Genomic DNA, 10434 nt, shown 5'->3' on the forward strand with positions numbered 1-10434 from the left:
AATTTTTTACAGAGAGGAAGGGAGAGGGATAGAGTTAGAAACATCGATCAGCTGCCTCCTGCACAACCCCCACTGGGGATGTGCCCGCAACCAAGGTACATGCCCTTGACTGGAATCAAACCCGGGACCTTTCAGTCCGCAGGCTGACGCTCCATCCACTGAGCCAAACCGGTCAGGGCAGTAGGACCTTCTTAAACCCAAGATTTAGAAAGAACTTGTTGCCTCCGTGTAAAAGGAATTACAGTTGGGTTTGTTCATATGAAGTAAATTTTAGGTGTGGACTTGGGGGTTAGAAGCCTGTTTTTGTTGCACTGTTTGCTTGTTTCGTTTTGCTTTTCTTCCCAAGTCTAGGCTCTACCACTACTAGCTGTATGACTTTGGCTAAATCATTTGAAACCCATGGGCCACAAGATGAATTTCGTAATTTCTTACAGCCTGACCTGATTAATAGTTGCAATCTCCATTTGCTTCAATGGCAAACTGGTGGTAACATGATGCATGTGCAAAAAGTGAGATATTTTTGGTTCCGAAATAGTCTCCTCTTGTGTAACTCTGCACAACATATTCTGTATGTTGTATTTAAAATATCAGTGTTAAAAATATGTTTAAAACCAATTTTTTATTATTGATTTGAGAAGAGAGGAAACATCAATTTTGTTGTTCCACTTATTTATGCATTCATTGGTTGACTCCTGCAGGTGCCCTGATTGGTGATTGAACCCGCAACCCTGGTGTGCGTATTGGGATGACACTCTAACCAACTGAGCTACCCAGCCAGGGGGGGGGAAAACACCACTTAAAAAAAAAAATGTGGTGTTAGTGTGATGGACTATGGGGGTAGTTAGAAATTAGTCTGTAACCTAAAGTTCCCAAGTATCAGTAGTTAAAAGGAAGGTTTTAGGTAAACTGCATATAAAGTAAGAAGAGGGGGGCAGAAGTAAGGCTATGGATCAAATGAAAGTCCAGGAGCCTGACCTTTTTTTCAGCCCCTTCTCACAGTGTCATGTATTTCTAGGCATAGTGCAAAGAAAAACACCCCAGAACTCCAAACCCCCAGAATTATATGGACTCAAGATGGGGCAAGAGGAGAGACCAATGTCCGACTAGCTCAGCGTTAGTCAATGTCCAAGCAGTTCTTGCCATTGTATGTCTACGGCTGATACCATCTACCTTTCCTAAAAGCCCCTCCACCTGCTGAAATCACTTTTCCAAATGCCTCGTATTTAGGAATCTGATACCTACAAAGCTTGCCTTTTACCAAACGAATAGTGTGACTCAAATCTACCTTACCTGAACCAAGGTACTAACTTACTTGAAGCTCAAACCTGAAAAATACTCTTTACTGATTCAAACAAAAAACTCAGCAATTTACCAAAAAGGGGGAAGGGCAGCCAAGAGCATTTGGAAAATGTTAAATTTTATTATTTAACATTGTTTCACTATTATAGTTACTGTACAAAAGTCTATTACTAAAGGTCACTTCAGAGTGGTTGCACAATGGCCTGAAATTTTAGCAACACCCATTTTACACAAGCTTTTTTCCCACAGAATTAATCAGACACATCAGGAAAATCATTTCAGCTAAAAATGTTGGTGAGGTGGTAGAGAGATCCTTTTATAAAGTGCAATATTTAGCATAGTAATTAAAAAAAAAGAGAGACAGGATTCTTTAAGTCTCAGGATTTAACAAACTTAATGGTTAGCTCCATAGCCTAAGACAGTGATGGCGAACCTTTTGAGCTCGGCGGGTCAGCATTTTGAAAAACCCTAACTTAACTCTGGTGCCGGGTCACATATAGAAACTTGTTGATCTTTGCAACCATAGTAAAACAAAGATGTATATTTTTGATATTTATTTTATATATTTAAATGCCATTTAACAAAGAAAAATCAACCAAACAAATGAGTTCGCTTGTCACCTCTGACACGCGTGTCATAGGTTCGCCATCACTGGACTAAGGGGACACAGGGATTTTCAAGATACATTTCTAACCTTTTAAATATTGGCACCATGGATGAACCATCAACTCAGCACTGTAGTGTTCTGCATAGATTCAAGTGTGACAATGGTGGGCAGGTTGGGGGAGGTGGAAGGGGACCAGTTCTAATGGTCCTCAACCCCACTCCAGCTGTTGCTATTCCATACCATCCGCCAAGCTGGCCCAGGCCTTCACTCTGTGTTACCAAAGGCAGCTTCAAGGCTCAATGGCAAGGGAGTACCTATAACCTCTTCTTCTGCTGCCCATTCTGTGCCACCGACTGCCATGACCATCTGCTATCGCCGCACTGTCTTCAGTGTGTCTAGTTCCCCGACAAGGAAGGTGAGACTTCAATCCCCAGGCTCTCATCCATTCCCTCAAACAACTGCCTCTGGCCTCATTTACCTGATAGCTACTTATCAAGCCAAAAGTGAGATTCTAACTGTATTTCTAGTACCTGATGCTGCATATAATTTTCTTGAATGCCTCCAATTCTAACCAACCTCTAGCCATCATCTGAACTTGAGTTAGATGGACAAGGATTAAGAAGAAACGTGATCAGTATTCTCCTTTACTCTTGGGACACCATGATGTCTTAAAGTAGACTTAGTAGCTTCATATAGCACAGCATCTCAAGCAAACCTTGCCCACCGGTGTGGCTCAGTGGTTGCGTGTCGACCTATGAACCAGGTCACAGTTCAATTCCCGGTCAGGGCACATGCCTGGGTGGCAGCCTCTATCCTCAGTAGGGGGTGTGTAGAAGGCAGCTGATCAATGATGTTTCTCTCACTCTCCCACTCCCTTTCTCTCTGAAATGAATAAAAATAGGAAAGAAAAAAAAAACACACCAAAACTTTTCTCCAGCATGTCTGTCATAATCCATGGGGGAAAGGAGCACACAGTCCCAAGTTTCGAAGAAGAGCGTGTGGAGCATTCTCTTCCTTGTAGGGGAGAGCGCCATCTCACTGCCCACCCATCAATTCACCCTATACTCAGGTCCGGAGCTGAGTGGTTCTGAATGGCAGTGTGTTTTCTAAATCCCAAACCTACCAGTGAATTGGCCCTCCGCCGCTCCTTAGACAATCACCCCGTGTTTGTGCACCTGCTGACTTTGCTGACCTCTGTCCTCTGCAGGACACCTCCCTACTCGCTGGTTCTCTCCCACGTCGCTAACTGGAGTTCCTCCCAGCCTCCTCCTCTTCTCTTTGGCCTCATGAGTGCTCCGCTGGATCATCTCCAAGGGGCCTTCACCCTTGGCTGCCAAAGTGGGCACCAAGAACTTTGTATAGACTCCTTTAGGGAAAGAGAACCTGGGAGAATGCCCCAAAGGAGATTTAAGCCCTTCAATAGCTGCAGGTACAAACAAATGTGGCAGTACAGGCAGGAGAAACAAAAAGTAAACATCCCTGTAACATCCATTTGCTCAGGACAGAGTATATAGAAACAGAATAATTATCCGTTAATATCCTGAAAACATCTCACTTCTACCCCTGCTCTCTTAGCTCCCAAGAAAATGAAATACCTTGAGCAGTGTTTCTACTTTGACTCTTTGAGACTGAGACTATGTCTCGTGTAGAAACTCACTGAATTCAGTTACTGGGAGAAGTACCTTCACAGTGTCCCACACTGCCTACGGTAAAGAGCACTTCAGAGCTTGCAAGGTTAGAGCAAGAAAATAATTTTAAATGTAGAAAACAAAAATGGGACATTTATTTATAACTCAACCCCCCACCCCCCCAAGTTCCAAAACACCAAGCAAGAGGGTAAAGGATTAAATATAAACAGCAAGTTCCACCGGGGCCCTACTTCTCCAAGGCTGCACGGTCACATGGAATCGCTGCAGGGAACACCTGGCCAGCAGAGGACCTGTCAGCGTCGCCTCCTGTCTGGACTCCTGCTGCGCCGCCGGCCACCCCTAGGAAAAGGGAAAGGAAGGATGTTGTTGGGGGTGATGGTGGGGGAGGTCCATCAGAGGGACCTGCAATGTCCTTTCTCTGTTTCGCTCATATTCCCTTCACCAAGGTAGTGTCTGCCCCCTCCACCTCACCTCCTCTTGCCCTTGGGTGGACCCCGAACAAAACACCAGTCCACGCTGATCGGCTGTCCCATCAGATCCTGGCCGTTGAGTCCCTCCATCGCCGCCTGGGCCTCCTTGTATGTTTCATACTCAACGAGAGTATACCCCTAGTGCAAGCGAAAGACGGCCATCAAAACCCTGTCCCACCAACTTTAAACAACGTGCATCACACATCCCTGCTGTATACCCCACAGGTTCCTCGGCTCCTGTCTCTGCTGCGTCTAACAAACTCCATTTCCAATGTCATTTGATTTCAACTTTGCTCCTGGCCGACCAGCGCGACCGCGGGAGATCTGCCCCTGCTAAGGGTGATGGGGGGAGGCAAGGAGTGTAACTCAGTACCTTCAGGTACCCCGTGCGCCTGTCCAGGTTGAGGTGGATGTTTTTAATTTCCCCATACTCTGCGAATTTGTCATGGATGTCTTCCTCCGTGGCTTCCTCGTGGACCCCGGTGACAAAGAGAATCCAGCCTTCGACAGCTGCGGGGAAGGGAGGGCGGGGAGCGCAGGGAGAAAGGCTTGAAGATCCCGGCAGCAGGGTGAGCGCGACTGCAGACCTCGGCCCTTTCCCGCGGGTTTGCCTTCACGTCCCCCAGTTCCCCGCAGACACGCCGCCCACAGGTCCGCTACTCACAGCGCTGCGGCCCCGGCTCGTCGCCATCCTGCTCCACGCTGTCGTAATCCTCCCGCATCCGCGCTCGAGAGCCCTCTTCTAGGGAACACACCCGAGATCACCGGAGGGCCCCCTTTCCCACTGTCCCCCAGGACCCCATTTTCTTCACACTCACCGGAGCCAAAGCCGCGGCCCTTCCGCTTCTTCGCTTTTTCTTTCAGTTTGTGGATGCTCTCTGTAACCCCACAAGTGAAAGAATAAGTGCCAAAGGTAACATGTAGAACAACAGTCTCTTCCCCCAGACATTCTGAGCGCGGACCCCACCACCTCCAGTCCCTCCTAGCCCCGCCCCACGCCGCCACCGGGGGCGGGGTCTGCAGGCCCTGCAGCCCGTGGCCCCGCTCCCGCCTCCCCGCCGGGAGGAAGGGGGAGGGTTGCCCCATTACGTCCTTCTCTCGCACCTTCCCCGCTTCCCGCAGCCGCCTCCACTGTCCTCACCGTCCCCATCCTCATCCATGGCGAAATCCTCGCCGCCGGCCTCGTGAAGATCCAGCACGTCCGCCATCTTGCCTCCCTGTAACCCGCGTCCGTGCTGCTCAGGATCTAAGCGCTCAGGCTTTAGGCGCCCCTGGGAAGCTGTCGCGGAGGGGAAAGGTCACCAGTCCAGCTGACCAATCAAAAACTTTCTCTAAGTCCCGCCCTAGACGCGGTGTAAATACGCACGCGGGGGCGGGCCTCCTCCGGGAAGAGCCGGAAGTGCCCATGTCGCCATCTTGAGCAGGTCGGAAGCCGGAAGTGCTCCTGTAGTCATTTCCAGCAGGTCTCGAGCTGAAAGCCGCCCCTGGGCCGGAACGCGCCGGCCGCGAATCAGTGGCTTCCTCTTATCCGCGGCCACCGGGGAGAAATGCTGCTGGCAGGGGAGCCCAGCACGATTTCTGTAGTGGAGGGTTGCCTTCTCTCACTCACACTAGAAAATGGAAGTTGAAGAAAGTTTTTTTCTTTCAAAACTTCCAGGCCTTTAGCCTGTTCCGAGGAGCAGCAGGATCTGTGATGTGAGCATTAAAAAGAAAAAAGTTCGGTCTGCAACGCTGGCTCGTACTGCGCACGAATTTCTCTCTTCAAGAAACTAACAGACCTGGTTGTCTGTGCAGCTCTTTTGGTGAGACAGATACCAACCTTTTTTCTTTTTAAGGCTAATCCCCAACTTTCCCCACCACCTCGGGGGAATTAATAAAAGATCACGGCTTTAAACAAAATAGGGGCTTTAGCTTTTTGGAGGGTGTGGCGCGTTTTTCGCTTTTAACAACCTAGGAGTTGAGCCCAGCTGGTGCGGCTCGGTCAAACCATGAACCTTGAGGTCACGGTTGGATTCAGGGTCCGGCACCTGCCTAGTTGCGGCTCCATCCCCAGTAGGAGGCAGCTGATCAATGATTCTCTCTCATCATAAATGTTTCTCTCTCTCTCTCCCTCTCCCCACCTCTCTCTCTCAAACCAATTTAAAAACAACAACAACAACAAAAAGCTAGGAGTTGAGATCTGGACGGGTAGCTCAGTTGATTAACCTCATATGCCAAGGTTGCGGGTTCATCCGGGCCTGGGCACATACAAGAATTAACCAATGAATGCAGAAATAAGTGGAACAACAAGTCGGTTGTTTCTCTGTCTCAAATCAGTATCTTTTTAAAAATGCCTTTAACTAAAACAAACAAAAAAACCTTGGAGTGAGACAAAACCCATATTGTCCCCAAATCCTGGAATCTTGATGTAGACCTTAAACAATAGTGGACTAAAGATTCACTTACTTATTTTTTTCTTATTAATTTTTTAGCCAAACAATTTTGAATGCTTATCTGTGTCTAATACTAGAGGTGATGCTGGCAATACAAGGAAAAATAATTATATCATCAACAATCACTTTATAATTCCATATAGAAGTGGTAATTGCTATCACAAAGTGGAACAGGGAGGACTTCTGTTTGAACTCGGCCTGTAAGGCTGGGTGGTTTTCCAGGCAAAGCAGGAGACACTAACTGAAACTAGGAGACACTGATCCATTCTCCACAGTAGGTAGTTTGGTCTTTTAAAAAAATCAGTTTGATGTAGTCTCATTTGTTTATTTTTGCCTTTGTTTCCCTTGCCCGAGGAGATATATCAGAAAAAAATATTACTACGGGCATTGTCTGAGATTTTACTGCCTATATTTTCTTCTAGGGTTTTTATGTTTTCTAGTCTAACATTTAAGTCTTTAATCCAGTTTGAGTCTATTCTGTGTGGTGTAGGAAGGTGGTGTAGTTTCACTTTTTTGCACGTATCTGTCCAATTTTCCCAACACCATTTATTCAGACTCTCTTTAGCTCACTGTAGTTTTTGCAATCCTTTGTCAAATATTGACTATAAAGGCGTGGATTTATTTCTGGACTCCATTCTGTTCTGTTGATCTACATGTCTATTTATGCCAGTACCATGCTGTTTGATTACTATGGCCTTGTAGTATAGTTTGGTATCAGGTAGTGTAATTCCTTCAACATTTTTCTTCTCAAGATTGCTGTGGCTGCTCATGGTCTTTTATAGTTCCATATAAATTTTTTTGAGTATTTGTTCTAGTTCTGTGAAATATGCCATTGGTATCTTTATAGGAATTGCATTGAACCTATAGATTGCTTTGGGCAGTATGGACATTTTATTAATGTTAATTCTTCCTATCCATGAACATGCTATATGTTCCCACTTATTTGTATCTTCTTCAGTAGTTCCTTCAGTGTGTTATAATTTTCCAAGTACAGGTCTTTTACATCCTTGGTTAAATTTATTCCTAGGTACTTTTTTCTTTTTGAAGCAATTGTAAATGGGTTGTTTTTCTACCTTGTGTTCCAGATTGCTCATTTGATCTTCTGTTTCATCTGACCTTCTATTTTTTTCCTTCCAGTATGTTCTTTATTTCAGATATTGCATTCTTCATTTCTCACAGGTCATTTTTAATGGTTTCTATGTTCTTTTTCATGCTGTTGAGCCTCCTTATGATCATTACTTTGAACTCTAAATCTGATAAATTGGTTGCCTCCATTTCATTTAGTTCTTCCTCTGGAGAATTCTCTTATTCTTTCACTTGGGGCCTGTTTTTTTGTTTGTTTGTTTGTTTTTGTCTCCCCCATTTTGGCTGTCTCTTTGTGTTTCTGTGTATGAGATAGATCTGCTATGACTTCCAGTCTTGGTTGGGTGGACTTACACATTAGGTGTCCTGCGGGACCAGTGGCACAGCTCCCTGATCCTCTGAGCTGGGTGCTCTAGGAGTGTCCCTTGTGGGCATTAAGTGGGTCCTCCTATTGTAATTGAGTCTTTGTTGCTATTGGCTTCTTCATGCATGGGATCAAGCGCAAGCTGGCTGACTATGAGGCTCAACCCCCAACACAGTTCGCAAGCTGCTAGGCAGGTCCTGATCACAGAAGCAGAACTTGCTTCAGAACCAGGGTGCCACTGAGTTCTCCCTGTGGATATACTGCTTGAGAAGCTTATTGGATCTTGCTCTGTTGTTTTCTGAATCTGGCCACTGGGTACATTGGTTCTGGGCCTCTTCAGAGGGACTCTGGTGCAGGTCAGTGTCAGGCACTGCCTGTGACTGGCCCTGGGCAACTCGTTTGGAGCCATTGGTGATCCGAAACATATGGCTCCCTGTGCTGGACCTGGGTGCCTATGGAGAGGACCAGGCTGTGCGCCCAGGCTGGCTTTTACCAGCACTTTACCTGGGACAGGCCAGCAAAAGTCTCAAAGCATCCAGAGGTCCACCTCCGCCTGCAGTCCCCCCGTTAGGGTTAGGCACTGAAAGAGCGCGGCTGTACTTCTCAGCAGGCATGAGCCCCACAGGGTGGGGCGAGAGCGATTCCAGCAAGTGGGGCTATTACTTCTCCCCAGGCTGATGCCGCTTGAGGAAAGGCTCTGCCTGAGGAAGATGGCTTCTGCAGTCTGGGAGAATGACTCAGCGCAGGGTTCCTGGTGGCTGATCCTTCAACTCTCCCCAGAACCACCAACCTCACTTTCCCCTTCCTCCACTGGAACCCAGGGGTAGTGGCTGCCAAGGAAATTTTGAGAGTACCTGCATCTCGAGTCTTCTCTTCCTGGTGGAGAGTGACCCTGCTGCTTTTCACAGCTGGGTGTTATCTGGGTGCCTTTCCTGGTTCTGGTGCTCTAGGCTGGGGAGCCCTGCTTGGGGTTCAGACCCCAGACTTCTCAGGGGAACCCCGGGCAGCTGAGATATCCCTCTGGAACTTCAGCTGCCACAGGTGGGAGCTCGGAGAGCCCTCTTGTGCCTCTGCACTTTTTGCCAGTCTCAATGTAGCTCCTTCTGTAAGCCCTTGGTTATAAGGCTTCTCTCCAGCTGGTCAGTCTTCAGTTGGTTATTCAGGATGATTTTTCTATAATTTAGTTGTAATTCCAGTTTGGTCCTGGGAAGAGGTCAGTGTAGCTTCCACCTCTAATATTTTTAAGACACAATGCCAGTTGGTAGGGAAGATACAAGAGATCTGTTTGACTTCATCTCTCTCCAAGGGATTCTTCAGTGGCTTCCAGATGCCTCATAGGCCAAAGCAAACAAAGACAGAACTGCTTCTCACATGTCCCAGGAAGAGAAGCACAGTCATTAAGGATTCTAGAAAGAAACACGACAGCAGCGTGGAGGGTGTCAGGAGTGAAGGCAGAGCCTGGCTGGGTAGCTCGATGGTTAGAGTGTTGTCTTGATCTGGGGCCTCAGAGAGGAGCATGTATGGAAAATGGGTTTATTTTGAATATATGAGTTCAAAGAACTTGTGTCATATTCAGGTGGTGATGTCCAACATATGGAAATATAGATATAAGAGCTCAAAACAGGTTGGGGTAGAAGAAACAGATTTGAGAATTGTGTGTATGATAGAGTTTAGACCACCATAGTGGGTGAGATTGCAAGTGGAACTGGGTAGAACTTAAGGAGAAAGAACTAAGAACAAAATCCAGGCTTCTCAAATGTCTGGAGAAGGGGAGGCAGGATGCTTCCCCCCAGCAGTACAATCTTATCTCTACCACCCCAAAAATACCAATAAAAATTATGTTTTCATATATGTAAAAGAAAGGGTCATTTTATAACTCCTCTGATACAAAAGTCTTGAAGAGTCAATCTGGCACACTAGACAAAAAACTATTTTAATTGTATAAAATTATACATATAAAATACATAGAAAGTACTAAAAAGGTAAGTAAAATCTTTAACACCAAAAGTGTACAGATCAGGGAACAATTTTTCTCAAGTTCTTCGGGATCTTACTGGTTGGTATTAGCGAAAAATAGTAAATCCAGGAGGTGCAAAGATAAGTTCTTCCCACAACTCACACCCCTTAACACTTCCCAGAGAAAGGAGCGTAGAAATGAAGGTTTATGATTTCTGGATTATAAATATCAGTAAAAACTGAATACACACCTGTTGCTGAACACAGGAGTGTCTGCACCAACCCTACATGTATTTCATGGAATACAGAGAAGGGGCTTGGAGAATTCAAGGAAGTCCCTTTCAAGCATTGGTACATGTGTTGCTCGATACCATACCTTTGATCCCATAAATGGTTTCAAAAGAGAGAAAGCTCGCTTTCATCTTGTCCCTATCTGATCCAAAAGAGAATATTTGTGGCCTGTTTCCTAACCTATTTCTGAAAGCAAAGTGTATAATCATTGAGTGGAAAGTCAAATTGTAGAAACATTAAACTTCCCAAGCTCAGTTTAGAAAGTGCACTGAGCTATAATATT

At 46.1% G+C, this 10434-nt stretch overlaps 2 protein-coding genes across 7 annotated transcripts in view; both read right to left on the bottom strand.

The window, feature by feature from the left end:
• The window catches only part of PEX11B (peroxisomal biogenesis factor 11 beta), a 13060-nt gene extending 9847 nt beyond the window's left edge, over window positions 1–3213 (bottom strand). The window contains exon 1 of the mRNA XM_023760692.1: window positions 3127–3213. Coding sequence (XP_023616460.1) covers window positions 3127–3213 — 87 coding nt within the window. The remainder of the gene's footprint in view (window positions 1–3126) is intronic.
• Window positions 3214–3665: 452 nt separating this feature from the next.
• Window positions 3666–5328, bottom strand: RBM8A (RNA binding motif protein 8A). 6 transcript variants are annotated; one of them, XM_006096877.3, is made up of 6 exons: window positions 5167–5327; window positions 4844–4903; window positions 4690–4764; window positions 4399–4535; window positions 4027–4163; window positions 3666–3894 (listed from the first exon to the last, which is right to left on the bottom strand). In XM_006096877.3, exons 1-6 carry the CDS (start codon window positions 5231–5233, stop codon window positions 3849–3851), a joined length of 522 nt encoding a protein of 173 aa, XP_006096939.1. In that variant the 5' UTR covers window positions 5234–5327; the 3' UTR covers window positions 3666–3848. The 6 variants fall into 6 exon arrangements, with proteins under 6 accessions (XP_006096939.1, XP_006096938.1, XP_023616451.1 ...); XM_006096876.3 differs by having other exon boundaries at window positions 4690–4767; XM_023760683.1 differs by having other exon boundaries at window positions 5130–5262.
• Between the last annotated feature and the right edge of the window lie 5106 nt (window positions 5329–10434).

This window comes from Myotis lucifugus, unplaced genomic scaffold, assembly GCF_000147115.1.
Source record: "Myotis lucifugus unplaced genomic scaffold, Myoluc2.0 scaffold_190, whole genome shotgun sequence".
In the NCBI taxonomy this organism is placed as follows: Eukaryota; Metazoa; Chordata; class Mammalia; order Chiroptera; family Vespertilionidae; genus Myotis; species Myotis lucifugus.